General features: G+C 43.2%; 1 protein-coding gene across 3 annotated transcripts; it reads left to right on the top strand.

Annotated features, from left to right (window-relative positions):
* The first annotated feature begins 6 nt into the window (after positions 1-6).
* On the top strand, positions 7-19,330 carry ATP5F1C (ATP synthase F1 subunit gamma). Of its 3 annotated transcripts, XM_058681945.1 has the most exons (10): positions 7-162; positions 9,441-9,475; positions 9,947-10,078; positions 12,500-12,704; positions 13,273-13,416; positions 13,749-13,813; positions 14,964-15,119; positions 15,555-15,651; positions 18,538-18,574; positions 19,190-19,330. In XM_058681945.1, the coding sequence occupies exons 1-9, from the start codon at positions 107-109 to the stop codon at positions 18,542-18,544; spliced, it is 897 nt and encodes a 298-aa protein (XP_058537928.1). In that variant the 5' UTR covers positions 7-106; the 3' UTR covers positions 18,545-18,574; positions 19,190-19,330. The 3 variants fall into 3 exon arrangements, with proteins under 3 accessions (XP_058537928.1, XP_058537929.1, XP_058537930.1); XM_058681946.1 differs by lacking the exon at positions 18,538-18,574; XM_058681947.1 differs by lacking the exons at positions 18,538-18,574; positions 19,190-19,330 and having other exon boundaries at positions 15,555-15,655.
* The last annotated feature ends 1,921 nt before the right edge of the window (positions 19,331-21,251 follow it).

The raw sequence follows: 21,251 nt of genomic DNA, 5'->3' as shown, positions 1-21,251 counted from the left end.
GTAAGCGAGACTGAAGGAGAAAGCGGGGTGGGAGGACGCGTCGAGAAGGTCCCGCGCCTGCGCGGTGAGGCCTGTCTGACCGACCTTCAGCGGGGCCGGTGTCACCATGTTCTCTCGGGCGGGCGTCGCGGGGCTCTCGGCCTGGGCCGTGCAGCCGCAATGGTATGGCAGCTTGCGGAAGGACCGGGAGGGTTGCGAGGAATGGAAGAGCTCGGTCAGGGGGAAGCGGAAGCGAGTGGAGGCGAGTGGGGCTGGACGAGGGTCTCAGGGCCTGCCAGGCCTCCTGTCCCGCGGAGGCCCCGGGAAGCCCGGGCTGCAGGAAGCGCCTCCGATCCGGGGAGGGCGCGCGAAGGGACTGCGGTGACAGCAGGGTCTAGCCACGTCTCCTGAGGCGGGGTGGGGCGGGGTGAGGGCCACGAGGAGCGGTCATCCGGGACCTCGGGGTTGAGACTTTAGTCCCAACTGATTACAGGGCTGGTCTTGGATTCACTCAGCTAATACCCACTTAGGGAGCCCCTACTGCGTGCCAGGTGGCGAGTATCGTGGAGGCTTTACCCGGGCGCACAAAGTGAGGGGGAGGGGGGACCTAGGGCAAGGTCTAGAGGAAGGTTAAGTTGTGCTGTGCGTCCTTGACGCCTTTTGAAACCTTCTGGTGCTGGGCAGGGTTTGCTTGAGCCAGTAAGGGCTGTTGGATTCAGCCAGAACGCGTGTTAAGCACTTAACATGTAGCAGGCTCTTTGCCGGGCACTGCGGAATAAATAAGTGTCCTCGTGGGTTTACGGGAGTTGGGGTGCAGACGGGACCTTAAGAATCCGCCTGATGGCGATCGGAAGGGAAAGACAACCTAGCACCATCTTGAAACCATTATGCTGAAGCAGTAACCCTGCAAGGTCATGAAATTGTCCCAGGGTCCCCAGGAGGACGAGATAGATGGCTTTTGAGCACCATCTGTAACTGCCGTGCAAGTTTAAGGATTTTAAACATTGGGTTTTTTTTTTTGGGGGGGGGGGGAATTGTATATTAGAGGGCCAAGCAGTAGGCAGGTAAACGTTGGTTTGTGGGTGGTACCGTATAATAGGATGAAATGTCTTAAAGGTAGACAGAGTCTGGAAGAATTACAGACACGGTGCTAAGGGGATTATTGGCTAAAAGCAAGCTGAGTGTAGCAATTCCCCGGTTTTACGTAAAGGAAGAATTCTAACGAGCTGCAGTGCTAAACTAGGTTTTTGTGTCCTAATTTATGTGAAGGGACTGTAAAGCATTAATTGAAATAGGTATGTTTTTCATTACGCAAAGAATCACCACCATATTCAAAATTTTTAGGGTAATGGGGGAATGGAATCTGATGTGAATACCTGCACAGAACTGTTGATGGATTTGCCTGCCAAGTCAGATTTGTTTCTAAAATTGAAAAAGAGCATTCGGGGCGCCTGGGTGGCGCAGTCGGTTAAGCGGCCGACTTCAGCCAGGTCACGATCTCGCGGTCTGTGAGTTCGAGCCCCGCGTCGGGCTCTGTGCTGACAGCTCGGAGCCTGGAGCCTGTTTCCGATTCTGTGTCTCCCTCTCTCTCTGCCCCTCCCCCATTCATCCTCTGTGTCTCTCTGTCCCAAAAATAAATAAAAAACGTTGAAAAAAAAAAAATTTAAAAAAAAAAAGAAAAAGAGCATTCGTGGGAACTAAGTCAACTTAGTTGGATTCTCGGTCATGTAGGTTGTCCCATTTGTTAGGCACTCAGCACACAGTTGTTGGGTGCCTGCCCTGCGCCAAGTTGGTAGCGTGGAAAGTACTAAAGAGTGGTGGCCTTAAGCTCTGTGGGTCAGCCTTTAAGAAATGGAAAGAGTTCTGAAACAAGGACAAAATACTTTGCATAAAATTGTAGCAATGACTTTTTTAGAAACCGTGTAAGACAATTTGGAGATCTTATAGTAAAGGATTGTCCTAAATAAGAGTTGTTTGACACTTTGACACAACCACCACTGAGCTCCTAAATTGGACCCTACATTGGCAGATACAGGTTGTAGTCCGACCTTGATCTCTTTAGAATGCTGGTTTTAAATTGGTAGGTTATGAATATTCATCAAACGTTGACAGAAAGCATTTTCATGTATCCCATCACTCTGGGTGCCCTTTTGGTTCCCCCTCATAATTGCCTTTGAAATTCAGAAATGAAAACCATCTTAATGTTTCACACCCCACAGAATTAATTTGGAAGGGGAGAAAAATATCTTGGCCTCTACAAAACCATGAAGGGGCATTTCCTCTGTTGTGTTTTGGTTATTAGAAACTTTAAAGGGGCTTCTGGGTGGCTCAGTCGGTTAGGCGTCTGACTTCAGCTCAGGTCATGATCTCGCAGTCTGTGAGTTCGAGCCCCGCGTCGGGCTCTGTGCTGACAGCTCAGAGCCTGGAGCCTGCTTCGGATTCTGTGTCTCCCTCTCTCTCTCTCTGCCCCTCCCCTGCTCATGCTCTGTCTCTTCCTGTCTCAAAAATAAATAAAAGAACATTAAAAACAACAAAAAAAGAAACTTTAAAAATGCAATTTGTTGGGGTGCCTGGGTGGCTCAGTCAGTTGAATGTCCGACTTCGGCTCACGTCATGATCTCACAGTCTGTGGGTTCGAGCCCCGTGTCGGGCCCTGTGCTGACAGCTCAGAGCCTGGAGCCTGCTTTGGATTCTGTGTCTCCCTCTCTCTGACCCTCCCCTGCTCATGCTGTCTCTCTCTGTCTCAAAAATAAATAAAAACATTAAAAAAATTTTTTTAATGCAATTCATTATTATAGTTTTTATTTCAGGGAGGTTAGCTTACTAACGTTGACTCAATATTAGGCTTAATTAAAGTCTTAGTGAAATTATGTTAATTGTTTAGGATATCAGTAAAATACGCTAAACTTCAGGAAATTAAACTTGTTTTTAAGTAGCATATAAGAAAATGGAAATAAAAGAAATTTGGGGAACGGTCTTCAAATTAGGGGAAATACATTTCTGTTTCCTCGTCTTCCACATTCTCTGAAATGGAACTGTTTTACAATAGCATGCCAACAGCCATAAATTGAATTATACACACTGATAAGGAAGGGAGATGCATTTCAGGAGAGGAAAGGCAGATTGCATTCTGAGATTGAGGTAGCAGATATTTGCTTGTAAATGTAAGAAAATGTGAGGCATCAGAGTGTAGGATAGGAGACCCACTCTGGAGCCAACTACCAGGATTTGAATCTTGACGGCCACTCACCTGTCACGCTGCACAAGTTACTCACTGTCTCTGCCACCGTTTCTTCCTTTGTTAAACGGAGGTAATAATCGTGCACAGTTCATTGGGTCAGACTGGAGATTAAGCGAGTCCGTATTTGTAAAGAACAAGCGCGGTGGGGGAATGCTGGTGTGGTTCCAGATAATAGAAACTCAGAGATGAAGACAGCTTGATGCAGTTCCTACTTGCCAACAAGACTGGATCCTCCTGGGTGGTCGATGGTGAAGAAGGGCCAGGGAGTCGTTGTTTGGTGGAAAGGCAGGTGATGGACTTTTCATACAATCATTTACTATTAGAATTAGACGTACTTCCTAATTTTCCTTAAGAATTTGTTGCTGCTGCTTCCTTAATGTTTATGTTATATGACAGTATACACCTTAACATTCTTTCGAACTATACTTCAAATGAAGAATCATTCACCTAGCAACCTCACTCACTCCCTCCTCCACTACTTTCAGCTTTGCTAATAACGCTGTATGATCACGGCCCTTGATGGTAATCCACAACCTGTGATGTTTCTATCCACTGTATTTGATAGGTTTCAAGTTTTTCCAGTAATCTGAGATTTCTCAGGACGTGATGTGGTTTTCCAGAACATACAGCTGATTCAGAACTTTGTCTTCATTTGCAAAAATTATGTATAAGGCCAGCTGCGCCAAAAGAAAGTTGGGATCATCTTATGGTTATTCTGTATGTACTCCGATTATACTTAAAAGTAACATACGGGCGCCTGGTGGCTCAGTCAGTTAAGCGTCTGACTTCCGCTCAGGTTCCGATCTCGCGGTTTGAGGGTTTGAGCCCTGCATCAGGCTCTGTGCTTACATCTCAGAGCCTGGAGCCTGCTTCAGATTCTGTCTCCCTCTCTCTCCGCCCCTCCCTTGCTCATGCTCGCTCTCTCTCTCTCAAAAATAGTAAAAAAAAGAATAATAAAGTAACACACACGTCTTTAGAACTGAATGAAAGCTAAACATGACAGCACTTCAAAATGGGAACATAAGAAACAGCATAAAGAATCACAAGAGATCTTACCTCTTCATACCTCTCACCCAGGATACTTAAGGAAACCGGAACATTTTGTGTTCATCCAAATATGGCATGCAATTCAGATTTATTCCCTGTGCTATTCTCTGACAAGAAACTTGTGTCTGTTAAATTGGAATATTTGCCTAAAACTGTAATGTCCAATGTTTCCTTACAGTCTGTAAATTTAGAATGTTTGGGGTGAAAATTTTGATATACCCCCCCCAAAATCATCAAAAATGATGTTGCTTTTCAAATGCCATTATGAAAAAATGTTAAGGGAATGGTCAGTATGTCAGGTAAGTCTGTAATGGAATAGCAGACCTTGTCAGTATTTGACAGCTCTTCTCTTTTCCACCACTGGATCCATTCTTATAACCTAATCTAAGACTTTTCATGCAGTCTCCTTCCTCTTTATATTTCTTTCTCTGTGGCTGCGTAATACTGGTAAAATACGTAAGTCAAGAGATTTTTAAAAAGAACAGTTTTGGTTATAATCTTCCAGGTTTTTTTTTATGCACATAAACACAATAAAAAAATTAGATGAGATAACAATTTCATAATCTACGTTTTTGAAGTATTGTTAACAGACTTTATTTTTTAGTACAGTTTTAGACTTACAGAAATATTGAGCCTATAGTACAGAGAGTTCCATACACCCACGTCCCACTCTGGACAGGTTCTCCACTTATTAACATCTTGCATTAATTAGCATGTTACATGTACTACAATTAATGAGACAATATTGATACAGTATTAAGGTGCATAGTTTCATTAAGGTCACTCTTTGTTGTATGTTCTGTGGTTTTTGACAAATGGATAATGACACGTATCTACCATTATAGTATCATACAGAATGGTTTCAGTGCCCTAAAAATCTCTCCCTGAAATCCCGGCAACTACTGATCTTTTTACTCTTGCTATAGTTTTGTCTTTTCTGGAATGTCAGGTAGTTGGAATCATACAGGATATAGCCATTCAGATGGGCTTCTTTGCTTAGCAATAGACAAAGTTCCTCCTCCGTGTCTTTTGTGGCTTGATAGCTCGTTCATTTTTACTGCTGAATAACTCCACTGTATGGATGTACCAGTTTGTGTTTTGATTGGTTCGCGTATTGAAAGACATTGGTTGCCTCCGGGTTTTGGCGATGGTGAATAAAACTGCTTATAAACATTTGTGTGCAGGTTTTTGTGTAGACCTGTTTTCAGCTCAGTTGGGTAAATACCTAGGAGTATGATTGCTGTATCCTATGCTAAGACTGTTTAGATTTGTAAGAAACTGAAGCCATCTTCCAAAGCAGCCGTACCATTTTGCATTCCCACCAGCAGGCAGTGGGAGTTCCTGTTGCTACATGCACATCCTTGTCATCATTTGGAATTGCCTTTTTTTTTTTTTTTTTTTTTTTAATATAGCCATTCTTGGGGTGCCTGGGTGGCTCGGTTGGTTAAGCATCTGTGACTCTTGATCTCGGCTCAAGTCATGATCTCATGATTAGTGCGATTGAGCCCCACGTTGGGCCCTGCACTGACAACGGGGAGCCTGCTTGGGATTCTCTCTCTACTCTCCCCTGCTTGCGTGTGCACACATGTTCTCTTTCTCTAACTAAATAAAAACAAAATAAAAACATAGCCATTCTTCTAGGTGGTAGTGGTGTTTCACTGTTTTAATTTGTAATTCCCTAATGACTGCATAGCTGAGTATCTTTTGTATATGCTTATCTGCCATCTGCCTGTCTGCCTCTGCGAGGTTTGTGTTCAGATCTTTTGTTCATTTTTTATTTGGGTGCTTTTCTTACTGAGTTTTAAGAGTTCTTTGTATATTTTAGATAACAGGCCTTTATCAGATAGGTGTTTTGCAAACATTTTCTCCTGGTGCGTGGCTTCTGTTGACGGTGTCTTTTGTAGACCAGAAATTTTTAAAATTAAAAGTCCAGCTTGATCATTTTTTTTCTTCCATGGATCATGCTTTTCATGTTTTATGTTAAAACTTACCTATTATCCAAGGCACCTCGATTTTCTCCTGTGATACCATGTAGAAGTTTTATAGTTTTGTGTCTTACATTTAGACCTATGATTTATTTCAAGTTAATTTTTGCGAAAGGTATAGGATTATCTAATTGTTAATATTGATAATTATTAATTATCAATTACTATTTTTGCATATGGATGTCCAGTGTTCAGTACCACTGTAGAAAAAAGTATCCTTTCTCCATTTAATTTCCTTTGCTGCTTTATCAAACATGAATCAGTTGACTGTATTTGTATGGTTCTATTTCTGGGCTCTTTTTTTCCCCCCTATGCTGTGTCGTTTGTTCCCCTGACGTATTCCATAACTGGAAGCCTGTGTCTCCCACTGCCCTTCACCCATTTTGCCCAACCCCCACTCCTCCACCCTTCAGTTTTGTTCTCTGTATTATAGGTCTCTATCTACTTTTTGTTTGTGTATTCGTTGGTTTTTGTTTTCGATTTCACTAATTAGTGAAATTTTTGAGCTCTCTCCTGTCTTCCACTGATCATTTGTCCACATTGTCTTAGGATTACTGTAACTTTATAGAAAGTCTTGAAATCAGGTAGTGTCCGTTCTCCGGCTTTGTTCTTCAATATTGTGTCGGCTCTTCTGGGTATTTCGCTTTGCCAAATAAATGTTAAAATCAGTTTGTTGATATATAGAAAATAACTTGTTGAGGTGTTTGTCTAAAATTGTATTGATCAAGTTGGCAAGAAGTGACACTTTAGCAACATTGAATCTTCCTATTTATGAATGTGGAATCTCTCACCATTTATTTAGATCTTTTTTTTCATCAGTTTTGTAGTTTTCTTGGCACATATTTTGTTATGTTTATATGTAGTTTTTTTCCTGTGTTTTTTTTGTTGTAAAATATACATAACATTAAGTTTACCATCATAATCATTTATAAGTCTACAGTTCTATGATACTGTTTCTCTAATTTGAAATTCCAATTGTTCATAGCTGCTATAAAAAAATGAAATTGACTTTTGTATATATTGACCTTGTTCCCTACAACCTTACTGTAATTGGTTCCAGGAGTGTTTTTGCCAATTCTTTGGGATTTCCTACAGACAGTTGTGCCATTTTTAAACAAAGGCAGCTTTATTTTTTCCTTCCCAATCTATATACCTTTTATTTCCTATTTTGTCTTAATGCATTAGCCAGGAATTCCAGTACAATGTTGAATAGGAGTGCTGAGAGGTTATCCTTGCCTCAGTCCCAATCTTAGGGGGAAGCTCCTAGTTTCTCAGCATTAAATGAAGGGTTTTTTTTCTTTGTTTGTTTGTTTTGGTAGATGTTCTTTATCGGTTCCAGGAAGTTCTTTATTTGCTGAGAGTTTTTCTTTTTTCTTTTTTCTTTTTTTTTTTTTTTTTTTTTTACCATGAATAGGCATTAGATTTTGTCAAAAATTTTTTCTGCATCTATTGACTGTATGATTTTTCTTAAATGGTGAACCAGCCTTGCATACCTGGAATGAATCCCACTTGATCGTGGTGTATAATTCTTTTTAATACGTTGTTGGACCCAATTTGCTATTCTTTATTGAGGAATTGTGCGTCTGTGTTGATGAGAGGTAATGTCCTCTAATTTTCATTTCTTACGATGATTTTATCTTGTTGATACTAGGGTAATGTTGACCTTAGAGGATTAGGAAATGGTCCCTCTTCTTCTCCTTTGGCACCAACTTCCATGCTCCATCAGTTACAGATCTGTCTGTACCTGAAAGTCTCAAAAATCTCACGTGTTTTCCAAGCCCACTGGACCTCAAACCCATTTCCACCTCATCCTAGGGTCTTTATAAATGTCATTTTCATTAAAATTCGTTACCTCCAGTAAGATCATCCCCACCCAGTTTTTCGGTCTTGGTTAATGACAACACTGTCTACTCAGGTCATGAAATTAGAAATCATTCTTATTGTTTTCCTTTTCACTCTTAAGAACTTGCCATAAACCTAGGCTCCTGCTGCTTTGCCAACATGTTTACTTCAGGTTCTTGCTGTAGCAGCCCTGTGAGTCTCCGTGTCGTCAATATTCCAACGTCATTGTATGCTTGTCACTGACTTTATATTTGGTGACACATTGTCTTATTTAGGAGGGCAGCACTCCTCTTGTATTTATCTCTCGTGTGTGTGTGTGTACGCATTTAAGTCAAATCTGTATTTATTTATTTATTTTGGGGGGGATGGGGGCAGAAGAGAGAATCTCAAGCAGGCCCCAGGCTCAAGTGTGCACCTGAGCTGAAATCAAGAGTTGGACACTCAACTGACTGAGCCACCCAGGTGCCCCTAAATCAAATCATTTTTACTTTTATGCATTAGCACTTTAATCATGAAGACTAGAAAAATATTTAATGCAAATCTTTAGTTCTATGAATCTTGTTTATGAGATAATAGCATGCTTCTCGTGGTCACAGACCATGTCCTGGAGCATAGTAGCTGCTTAGTACATGGCACCTGGCCGGCTCACTCGGTTAAGCGTTCAGCTTTGGATTTCGGCTCAGGTCATGATCTCACAGTTTGAGAGGTCAAGCCCCCAATCAGGCTCTGCACTGACAAGGTGGAGCCTGCTCGGGATTCTTTCTCTCCCCCTCTCTCTAATCCACCCTGGCTCAAGCTTGCGTTCTCTCTCAAAATAAATAAATAAACTTAAAAAAACTTAAAAGTATATATATTTAAAAAATAAACTGTACTTTCACACATGTGATCATGTTAGAATGTATAATTGATCCTAAGTGTTGCTATGAAAAGGTTTCAGTGAACTAAGGGAGTCAAGGTAGCATTTTCAAGGTGGCTGACCGTGGTTTTAGGTATAGCTGGATAGCCTAACAAGGGGCAGGACTTTCCTCTTGTGGAAACAGTCTAGGCAAAGGTGGGACTAGACGTGTGTGAACACCATTTGACTGCACTGGAAGCTTTGTGTTGTTGGCTCAAACAAAATGAGGCCTTTGGTAATAGGGTTTGGTGTCCATATTAAGGACTAAATATATATAAGTATGTGTTTATAAATATATGTTTATATGTATGTAAATATATGTATACGTCCTGCACGTGATGGATTGTTTCTTTATAGGGCAGTGTTTAAATTTATTAACTTTGAAGGTTTTTCTTGTATAGTAGGGTGATTTTTCAATAAACTAAAATATTTTTAAAACCTTTATTTTCAGGATCCAAGTTCGAAATATGGCAACATTAAAAGATAGTAAGTATTTCATCTCAATATGTAATTAAGAAAAACCAAATTTTGACAAATAATCAAAAATAGGCCGCTTTAGCCCATTGTATGTTTGGTCAATTTGATAAAATGAATCTAGGTCTTATGTGTATGACATTGACCTTGTTTTAGAAAAGACCAGCATGAGGTGACACGTGGTTGTTCTGATGCTGTCGTCCGTAGAATGACAACAATGTGACTAGAGAAAACTGTATGTAAATGTTGTAAGAGTATAATGTCCTGCTGTCTGCGGCCATCCCGCCTGTCCTGTCCTCCATGGCAGCCAGGCTTCGCCTTTGCGCAGTACGCATTCTGACTTGAAGCCTCATTTAGCATCATGCTGTTGCCTGATGGCCTAAGTGCTGATTATGCTACCTGGCAGTTTAGAAAGATATTTCGATAAATTTCACAAGTGAAATGATAACTCTATTATCGTAACACAGCACTTCTGTTTTTCAGTTACCAGACGGCTAAAGTCGATCAAAAACATCCAGAAAATTACCAAGTCTATGAAAATGGTGGCAGCAGCAAAATACGCCCGAGCCGAGAGGGAGCTGAAACCAGCACGAGTGTATGGAGTAGGATCTTTGGGTAAGAGAAGAGGACATCACAGATTAGGAGGAACCCTGAACATGAAGGTCACCACTGATGACTTTTATCTGGTGCTTACACAGGCCTGTTCTGAGTATTTGACATCACTGGTTTTTCACAGCAACCTACGAGGGTCAGAGCCCCCGCTTCACAGATGAGAAACCCTGAAGTCGGGTCGCTTACCCAGGGTCACCTCCCAACATGGTTTGGCATCAAAGCCTGTCTCTTTGTTAACCACTGTATGCGGCTCTGTGAATGCTGAAAGTACTCCGAAAATCTTCCTAGATTATTAAATATACAATCAGGAAATGGGAAATGCGGTGCATTCAGATCAGATGCTTGACTTTGTCCTGTTGGACTGTAATGTGCAGGGTGGGGAGGTGGTCCCTGCAGTGGAAATGACTGAGCAGGCACGGATGGGACTCGTGACGGCATGAGTGGAATGTTTGAACATCAACCGCAAAGAAGGCAAAATTTGCTTGTTTCCAAATTGGAGAAAATTCACGTCTCCTCTGTGTGTTAATGTATCTACCTATTAGATGTAAATCGCCTTCTGCAGTTTTCCTGTGTTCTTCCATGTTTTTTAAACATCCGTTCCTACTGGCAAAATTATTGCGTGAGAAAAGGATAGAGCACTAGGCCCGGGTGGAAATGGCGACTCACTTTAATAACTGCACGGTTAGTTTCACGCAGCCGGTACGGAAGAGAGTTAATAGGTTGGTTTCCGCGATCCTGATCACCTCCAGCCGTTTGCTCTCATCAGTCCTATTCGCTGCACAAGAAATACATAGCACGTAGTTGGTGGCTTAGTAAAGATTGGTTGGTAAATCACTGTAGCCTGTTTGTATGAAAAGAGAAAGTCATTTCACGATTCACCTCTCTCGCTGATATGAGTGAGTATAATAAATTTGTTTCCCTCCAAAGTCTATAACTACAAAATTATCTAATAAAGCAGAAACTGCCTTAGATGTCAGATTGGACTATTTGTGATAAAATAGTAAAAATTCAAGCCAAGGCTGCCAATCTGTTCTGAAGTCCTTTATACGAAATATTAACTGCTAGATATTAAGTGGCTGATCGTTGTAAATATTTAAAGTCTTCCAGCAGGCATCTTACGCTGCACAAATATAAAACGTAAAAAGAGACTTAAAAAAGAAATAACCTCGCTGCTCTCTTGCACTTTGGAGTATTCGCTTTCTGCTTTTTCGTGGAGGGTCTTCGGGTGCTGGCATGTGAGAATCACTGCTCTGTAATGAAACAGGGAGCAGCAGGACTTTGGTTGAAACAGGTGAATGTGGCGGCCAGGAAAATGCACCGTGCGGCGGCGAGGGCACTGGCCACTCGAGCTCACCCTGCACTTGCACCCCGGCCGTGCTCCCATGGCCTGGGCCGAGCCGGTACCACAGCCGGCGGGAGACTCAGGCAGGCACATTCCAGGGAGACTTGCGGCTCCTCGGCAGGCAGACTCGCTGAACTTCTCCTAAACGGCACAGCGGTCTGGGAAGCTGCCACCCAACCTCTCTTCCCTCCTTCCTGAGAGTCAAACCTGCGTCATAATGTGATGGCTCGTTTGTCTCCTTCCTGCCTTCCCCCACAGCCACTTCCTCTCCTTCCCCCATAAATCCGTGCATATTTCATCCTGTTTGATCCACTCTTGGCCTGTGCTGCTTAGAAAACTAGACCAGCCAAGCAAGGTCGTTAAAGCAGTCCCCAAAATAACGTGGCATGTGGGGCACCTGTGTGGCTCAGTTGGTTGAGCGTCTGACTTCGGCTCAGGTCATGATCCTCACGGTTCGTGATTTCGAGCCCCGCGTTGGGCTCTGTGCTGACAGCTCGGAGCCTGGAGCCTGCTTCTGATTCTGTGTCTCCCTCTCTGCCTCTCCCCAGCTTTACACTGTCTTTGTGTCTCTCTCAAAAATAAATAAACATTAAAAAAAGTTTTTTTAAATAAAAAAAAATAAAGTGTCATCTGCTATTTTAATGCCAACAGTTTATAAGAGGCCTGATATGCAGATTATATGAGCACGTCAGTAAATATTTGCTTCCTACTTTTTTGGTTATATACTGAATATTTATTTGCATTCTTCAGAAGTCTGCCATCTAGATAAGCTGGTACTCTAATTCAGGCCCCTTTACAAGTTCTTTAATTATACTAGAGATTTCATTTAGTCAGTACTTGAGGTAAATTGGCCATTAAGTGGCCCTTATCATATAGAGCCTTTATCATACAGAGATTTAAACCTCTATGGTTTTCAACCGGATTGTAAATGGAGTAAGTACAGTTTTGATTACATGAGTTAGATGCCACCTAAATGTAACTTCATGATTTTGAAAACAGCCAACTTGTAAATAGGGATTATTGCTGTATTTGGCGTGCCTTACGTATTTTAAAATTCTTGCTTTTGTTTGTTTGTATTTAAGCTCTGTATGAGAAAGCTGATATTAAGGCGCCTGAAGACAAGAAGAAACACCTCCTAATTGGCGTGTCCTCTGATCGAGGGCTCTGTGGTGCTATTCATTCCTCGGTTGCCAAACAGATGAAAAATGAGGTGGCCACACTCACGGCAGCCGGGAAAGAAGTTATGCTTGTTGGAATTGGTGATAAAATCAGGGGTATACTTCATAGGTAATTTAGATACCGTTTATGTTTAGATGGGCGCAAGCATGAGTAAATGGGAGTGTCTTTGATGGTTAACGTCAGCAAGGTGTCTTTTTTTTCGTTACCTGTTTTTATACCCCCAGAGAGGTCTTGGTTTTGTTTTTATTATTTCAGGAGTTTCAGAATATACAGATTTCTTCCATTATTTACTTGTGTTTCTCCTTCATCCAACCTGTAAGTGGAATGCAACAGGAAAAGCAAAAGCTGTTGGCCTTTTAAAACACATGAGGACTCTGAGGAGCCAGCACAGCCTGGAAATGTCAGAAATGAACAGTAGTTAGTTGAGATCAGAAGAGAAATAAAGGCATAGAGACAGGTAACACGAGAGAGGCCTGATTATTAGTCGTTAGTTCCCGCAGCCACTGCAATGACGATAGCGGATGGAGCAGCTCAATTCAGGGAACGCTCTCCTCTTTCCCCCCACCGCCCCAAAAAAGCCTGACCCACGGTAATAATACTTTTCCTTGTTCCCTGTGTTATTTCAGCAGAAATACTCCTTTAAACTATTCTGTGTGATCTCCTGGTTCTCTTGCAGGACTCACTCTGACCAGTTTCTGGTGTCCTTCAAAGAAGTGGGAAGAAAACCTCCTACTTTTGGAGATGCGTCTGTCATTGCCCTTGAACTACTAAATTCCGGATATGAATTTGATGAAGGGTCTATCATCTTTAATCGGTTCAGGCAAGAAAAATTTAGTATTCAAAGCTTTTTACTGCTTGTGTTCCTATTTTAAAATAAGGAAATGCTTAGTGGACAGTTGAAAATATTGTTTTGAGGGACGCCTGGGGTAGCTCGGTTTGTTGAGCGTCTGACTCTTGATTTTAGCTCAGGTCACGATCCCAGGTCATGCGATTGAGCCCCACGTCGGGCTCTGTGCTGAGTGTGGAACCTGCTTAAGATTCTCTCTCTCTCTCTCTCTCTCTCTCTCTCTCACTCTGCCCCACTCATGGTCTCTCTCTCTAAAAATAAATGAAATAGGATTTTGAGGTTTACCTCTGCTTTATGATTTCTAGGTCTGTCATCTCCTACAAGACAGAAGAAAAGCCCATCTTTTCCCTGGATACCGTTGCAAGTGCCGGTAAGTGGTTTTTGTGTGAAAAGTGTTTTCTGTGTAGAAAGGAGAGATTGGCACCTTCAGGAAAACAGTGTTTGTTAGGATGGCCTGTCTCCGCGGAAGCACGTGATGTTTGGCTCTTTCTGTCACCGTCCGTCAGTGGTTTCCATGATCATTAGTGACTCTCACTCCATTCCTTCATTAACTGAACGTAAATAAACAAGTCATTAGACTTGCTTTCTGTTCTCAGGGATCGGAGAGCCTGGCAGCATTGGCTCTGCAGGCTCTGGGGCCCCGCTGGGTGAAGCACAGCACAGTCAGGGGCCCTGGGGCAGCCCTGCGAACGGTGCTCACAGTAATGCACACTGACCCACACGGTTCTCTCGTCTCAGCATTTGAGTGGCGTCATCATTGCTCAGTGAAGCATCCTAGACACAGTATTCTAGAACCGATTGTACTTTCCTGAGGCATTCTGCCTTTCTACATATTTCATCTGTTGAGGTGTACGCTTTGTAACATTTCGATGTGCCTGAAGTTGGGGGACGCTTCTGCTGGCCAGTGGCGGGTCATTTTTAATTGACGATGGTATTTCTTTCTTAATGGTGTACGGTAGGGGTTATCAGCCATAGTGTTTTAAGTCTGATGAACTACAGTACAGTTAAGATGAGTGTCGGCTTCTAATTCCGCCCCCCTTCGATGTTCCACTTCCCTCGCATTCTCCCGATGGACACGTGCAGGCTTCCCCAGTAATCACATGGCTCATTTGGGATTTTTGTATTCCACTATACGAGTGTCAGTTTTGTCATTAATTCTTTTGTGAAAACCTACACCCACAGATTTGTTGAGTATTTGCTGACGTCGTGCCAGGCACTCTGATGCCCGAGGACTTCAGAACCGTGAAATGCAGTGACGTTACTTTAATTGTGGGCTTCTTCGTTTTTATTAGGCGTTTGCAGTGAAATATCAAATGCTTTGTTTACACATTATGTTGCGCTGAAAATCTGCTATAATCGGTAGTGTGGACATGGATGAAACTTTTAGAGCTGAGTGTTTTCACCTGTCTTACCTTGTTGACTTCTGCTCTGTAATTAGTGAGGTGTTTATTGGTAGGCTGCCTTGATGAAATCACTGTGCGCTGCATAACTTCAAGGAAATGTCTGACTCGTCTTAACAGAGAGCATGAGTGTCTATGATGATATTGATGCTGACGTGCTGCGCAATTACCAAGAATACGCCTTGGCCAACATCATCTACTATTCCCTAAAGGAGTCCACCACGAGTGAGCAGAGTGCGAGGATGACGGCCATGGACAACGCCAGCAAGAATGCCTGTAAGTGCACGGCGATCTCTTCCGAGAGGCTTCTCTTGCTGGGAGTAGCATGAACACCTTGCCTCAAATCATCACCGTCAACTAGACCAGGAAACAAAAGAGCAAGGATCTCGCCCCGGTTCTGCCGCTGGTTCTATGACATTTTTGACCAATGACCCTCTCTCTCCTTGAATTTTCTTATCTGAAAAGATAAAAAAAAAAAACTAACGTTCTCTGCCTTAAAAGAAGTGCGTCTTACTTGGCAGGCAGTAAAGTTGCAAGTATTTTGAAAAGGTATCCGTGGAAGTGGTAAAAATATCTTCCTGAAATTCTTTTGAGAGGCCAGTTCGGGTACCCCAAGCCATGAAGCAACATACCCCTGTGAACGTATTAATGAACAAGTTATGGTCTCGTGGTGTTAGGCTTTGCCGACTAATCCTTCTGTTCTGTTCGCAGCGGAGATGATTGACAAACTGACTTTGACATTCAACCGCACCCGCCAGGCCGTCATCACGAAGGAGCTGATCGAAATCATCTCCGGTGCCGCGGCTCTGTAAGTAGCGGCGGGCTGCCTTCGCACGCCCTGCCTCGCCTCCCTGGGTCTGCCGGCTCCCCGCCTGCATGTTTGAAAGCGTCAGTTTTGTTTTGCTAAAGGTAGAACGATCCGTTGCTTAACCTTGGAACCTACTCTTAGGATATAAAGATTTGGTGAGAAGGCCTGTCTGGTTTATTCTGCTTGTTTCAGCTCTACCTTTTGGGCTTACTTTCTTCTTTTTAGAAATCAATATATTGCTAGCTTTCATTTTCCTAAAGCATTAGGAATAAGGATGTGGATAATTCTGTATCATTTATAAAATCTGTCTTCGGAACTTAAAACATCATAAACCAAGCTTTCGAAGTACAGGATTGCTTTGGGATTTGGTTTCACATAAATCTTGGGTTTTTTGGTAAATCTTGTAGAAACTGGTTCTTTACTTACTGAGTTTTCTATGTCAGTATAAGATAACGTACCTTTTCCTTAAGAAAGTTTCTTGGTTGTCTAGATATGGTATTTGTTGTGAAATCACAGTTAAGAAAATGAGGATTCTGTTTTAAAAAATGACTAAATTGAACACCCACTATGTGCTAGGTTCAGTGCTAGGGAGTGTCAAAGGGTGTGATACTTTCTGTCAAGGGATACACATTCTAATAGCATAACAAACATGCGCAGGTACTTGTGATGCGCGATAGAATGTGTAGTAAGTTATCTTCGACTCGTTCTCACGCCCTACTAATTAGTCACTAAGCTCTATAAATTTTACCTTCAAATATGCCTTGAAGTTTTCCCCTTTATGCCCACTTAATGCAGATCCTTGTCATTTCTCTCCTGAATTAAAAAAAGATACCGAGTGCATAGTCATCCTGCAAAAATACTTTAGCTTGAGATATGTGATCCTGTTTTTCCTGGCCACCAGTACTCTCCAGTCTAGTCTTACCACTACCGTTTCTCACTTCCCTTGAACTTCAACCACATGAATGTACTTCCCGGTCTACAAATATGTCATGTGCTTTTGCCTGAAATGCCATTCTTTTTTTCCCTTTGCATCCTGGATTCTTCGGCTGACAGACTCCCATTTGTCTTGCCTGCTCTGAGAAAATCCTTTCTACCAGGAAAACCTCCTCCACAGTTTGGGTGGGGTGCCCTTCGTGAACATTCCGTGCTTCCCTTTATTAACAATTACACTATTTTATTAGGAATTGCCTGTGTACTCCTGTGGCTTGGGAGCGACCGTGTCTTACTTCTGTAGCCCTATCACCGGGCACATACTTCCTCAGTCAGTATTTGTTGAGCAAATGGGGGATGTTCCATAAGAAGTAGAAGTTCAGGGCACCTGGGGGGCTCAGTCGGTTCAGCATCCAACTTCGGCTCAGGTCACGATCTCACGGTTTGGGAGTTCCAGCCCCGCATTGGGCTGTCTGCTGTCTGCACGGAGCCTGCTTCGGATCTTCTGTGCCCCTCTCTCTCTGCCGGTGTCCTGCTCGCATGCGCTTGTTCTCACTCTCTCTCAAAAAGAAATAAACATTTTTTTAAAAAAGTGGAAGTTCAGAGGAGGGAGAAATAATATTTCACTGGGTATATGTGAGAATGTGGATCCATGTGTGAAATTCGGATAGATCGATTCATCGCTAAAGTGACATTTAAGCTGGTCCTTAAGTGTTGTCTCTCTCTCCAGGGTAGAAACTGGGCAGAATGTCTCAGAGACACAAAAAATGCTGTTGGAGACCGTTCCATATGTTGTCAGTCGGGTCCATGAGCTTTGCCAGCCCAGGAGTCCTTGGTCTTACTGTTTTTCAAGCCTCACGTTAAGGCCGACCCATCTCTCAGTCTAGTCACTGACGTTGTGTTAGCGTCGCAGAGTGCAGGCAGTGGATCGTTCGTTGTCCTCCTGGCTGCCCGTCCTGGGCCAGTGCTGAGCTGTGCTCCTCTTGGTGTCAAGCGTGAGGAGGCCTGGGGGGAAGGGCTGCATTCCGAAAGTTCCAGGGACTGTGGGACCCAGAGCCAGGATCTTATTTTCTCTTGAAAAAGGAGCACTGGGAATAAAATGTGAGGACACGACATCTGCGGAATAGAGGGCCGCACGCTTTCTTGACCAGAAATGTGAGAAACCTGGCCAAAGAGGAGCGAAATCAAGGGGAATGAGGAGGGGGAGATTGGGACGTAAAACTCAGAGTTGGAACAGAAGATCAGAAAGTCAGAAATTGGGGTGCCTGGGTGGCTCAGTTGGTTGAGCGGCCGACTTCGGGTCAGGTCATGATCTCACAGCTTGTGAATTTGAGCCCCACATTGGGCTCCGTGCTGACAGCTCAGAGCCCGGAGCCTGCTTTGGATTCTGTGTCTCTCTCTCTCTCTCTCTCTGCCCCTCCCCTGCCCATGCTCTGTCTCTCTCTCTCTCTCTCTCAGAAAGAAATAAACATTAAAAAAAAAATCATAAATTGACCACTAAATTTTTGCTTTATAGAAAGGTAGTCTGAATCCTTTATTAAGGGTTGGCTGTGCAGTCCAAGACTGGATTGTCCACCCAGGGCACTGGCCTGCTCTGTAACCCATCAGTTATTCCGGCTAAAAACTTTACTACTTAATACAGACACTAGACTACTGAGTAGTATGTTATACTGTGTGCTATTGACAGAAAAAGCAGTGGCTTAAATTATACTTGCAGAGACTTGCCTTCTTGCATGAACATGGTTTTATTGTTCTAACCAGACTGAAATTGGTTAACTTTTTGTAACAGTCATTGAATCTGTTTTAAAGGACTATTTTGGGAACTAATTTACATGATCTACTCCAGACACTGAGTGAGGAAATGGATGTTTTTAGTTGGAAATTATACCTGATTAACTAGCATGGATTGCTTCTTGACTGGTTTGTTTTGTCTTTTTCTTCTAACGTAATAACCAGGGATTAATGAAAACCAAGTTTCATCCTCAGACGAGAGGTAAAGTGGTATTATTTCATACATTCTCCCCAAACCCCCCCGGAAGAGAAATCCGGCAGATACAATTGAAGCTGATTTAGCAACAGTGAAACGGATTCTCTGAGATTTAGGTTTTGGCCCATTTAGAGTAGTTGCCAGCTTGTGGTAGCATATGGGTAATGCCAGGGGGCTTCTTTTTTTTTTAAGATTTATTAAATAAACTTTAAGGATAGAGAATTGGGATTATTTTGAGATACTAAACAGAGATTGGTGAAGAGTGGTGGTTCTCAAACTTGGTGGTGTCAGGACCCCTTCACGTCTGATACAGTAGAAGAGGGCTAGATTCTCATCTGTCTGTACTCATTCTGTTCTGATATTACAGGCCATGTAGCCTCTGGAACATGCTACCATACAGGCTTGAGAATGAGTAAAACAGGCAAATAAGAAAAGAGGTTTGCCCTCACGGACCCCACGGAAAGGTCCCCAGACCAAAATTCGAGAACAACTAGTATATAGTAACATTTTATTATGTAAAGTCAGTTCTTTAAATCCCACTTGAATATATATTATCTCTTGAAACGTCATTATTTTTCCCTCCAAAACTGATTTGTATTTGCTCTGTACTTTGTTTTTCAGGTAAAGAAGGAAAATTCAGCCGACTGATTTCGTTTTTAGGTTACTGCTGTCCTCCCTGTCAGAAGAAATTGTTGAAACCACTAAAGACAGCAAGATGTTTGTAAATTATCTTACAATAAAGAACTTACCATAAGAAAATCACTCTTTTCTTACTATGTATTAACAATAGTTAATAGTTTTCAAAATGAGATTTTAAAAAAAATTAACATACGGTACCTGGGTGGCTCAGTCAGCTAAGCATCCTATTCAGCTCAGGTCATGATCTCACGGTTCGTGAGTTCAAGCCCCGTGTCAGGCTCTGTGCTGACAGCTCGGAGCCTGGAGCCTGCTTCGGATTCTGTGTCTCCCCTCTCTCTGCCCTTCCCCTGCTCACGCTGTCTCTCAAATTTGAATAAACAGTAAAAAAGAATTTTTTAAAGAGTTCTTCAGATACTTTATTATTTTACCAACAACTATTTTCATAAAAATGAACTGAACAGGGAGTAATAACAAAAACTGGTTAGCTACCGCAAACCTGTAGAGAACAGTACTGACACCGGGAGAAGGCTGCTGAGGGAAGATAAACTGAACAGAATCCAGAGTCATTTCCCAGCTTCCCTGAGATTTTACTAGAGTCACCTGATGGGTCCGTGAATGAGGCTGTGAGGCATTGGACAGACACAGAAGTGTGTTCAAAGTACCGGGTAACTTTCAGGAACGTTAGCAAGGAATGGGTGCTACGCGGGGGGGCGGGGCGGGGAGTATTTTGCTTCCAAACACGTTGGCCTGTCTCCAGTTTCGAGGACAGCAGAACACTTCTGTGAGGGTGAACTGAGGGTTCTAGACAACACGGCAGGAAGAAACGCGGGAATTTGAGCACACTCAACAGAAACAATCTGTTAAGCTGAACGTGATGTACCGTCAGGGTTCGGAGGAGAAGACCATAGTTGTGGGGCGTCGTATCAGCCCTCTCGGTTTGTCTCTGGGGTTTGGGTGTTCTGGTCTGTTCGTGGTCCCAGGTCAGGCACATCGCTGTCCTGGGTTTGCCGGCCTTTCTGAGGACTCCCTCTGCCTTTCCCCTGGGTTGGATCTCATTTTCTGTGTCCCACGTTTCCCTCTCTGATACGCTAGTGGGACACAGCCTCCAGGTAAACAGGTAAACCTTTGAAGACCTTGCAGATCTTAAAATGCATTTTCTATGACGTTTTAGTGGAGCAGAGTGGGTTGGAATGCCAGCTCAACCCTTGCCAGCTGTGTGATCTTGGGCACGTTAGTCTTTGTCTTGTCACCTGCAAGATGGAGGTTAAAGCAGTACTTGCCCCATAGGGGCTGTGATGAAGATGGACTGAGCGAATCCTTACAAAATGCTCAACCCGATGCAGGGCGAGTGCTGAGTAGGAAGCGATGCCACCAGTGTGCACGGGGGCTCCTGGGCCTCTGCTTTAAGCCCACCCCTGGCACGGGCTCTCTTGTCCCAGTGCCCCCCGGGACCCGGTTCTTCCGCGTTCCGCCAGGACCAGGGCCCCCAGAGTGAGTCAGAGCCCTGCTTTCAGGATGAAAGTTCAGTCCTCGGCTCCTGGGTCCTCGTGGGTCAGCAGACCGGCACACACCCTGTTCTTAGAGACGGCAGCCACCCCTGGTTCCCTCTGCTGCAGCTCTCGCAGGAAGTGCTGTTTCCTTAGCACCGCTGGGTCTCCCCTCAAATCCACTCTCGAGATAATGACTTCATCTAGAGAAAACTCGCAGGCGGTCAAATTTCACTGTCTTCAAGTGTATATAATGCAGGGATTTTTAGTATAAACACAGAGTTATGCTCTAATTCTATATACACTGTCGCACGATGAATTGTTCAGAAGGCATTTATTCACCCAGCACTGACTACCTGCTGGATACTATGCCGTCTGTGGGGCATTTATCAGTGAATGGGATGAGGGTAGAAGCCGCCCTTCTGAAGTGCACGGCCAAGGACAGAGGGAAGGAGGAGTTGAGCTGGGGGCATCTATCAAACGTTAATTAAATTTGAGTTGGAGTTGTATGTGGGAGATCCAAATGGAGATTAGATGCAGTGAGTTAGTTACACTAG

The sequence above is a fragment of the Neofelis nebulosa genome, chromosome 8 (assembly GCF_028018385.1).
Source record: "Neofelis nebulosa isolate mNeoNeb1 chromosome 8, mNeoNeb1.pri, whole genome shotgun sequence".
Taxonomy (NCBI): Eukaryota; Metazoa; Chordata; class Mammalia; order Carnivora; family Felidae; genus Neofelis; species Neofelis nebulosa.
This window is presented reverse-complemented; position numbering and strand designations above follow the sequence as displayed.

Coding starts and splice junctions, on each gene's coding strand:
- ATP5F1C (XM_058681945.1), top strand. CDS start 107: ATGTTCTCTCGGGCGGGCGTCGCGGGGCTCTCGGCCTGGGCCGTGCAG. Junction 163..9,440: donor TGGGCCGTGCAGCCGCAATG/GTATGGCAGCTT, acceptor CTTTATTTTCAG/GATCCAAGTTCGAAATATGG. Junction 13,814..14,963: donor GGATACCGTTGCAAGTGCCG/GTAAGTGGTTTT, acceptor TCGTCTTAACAG/AGAGCATGAGTGTCTATGAT.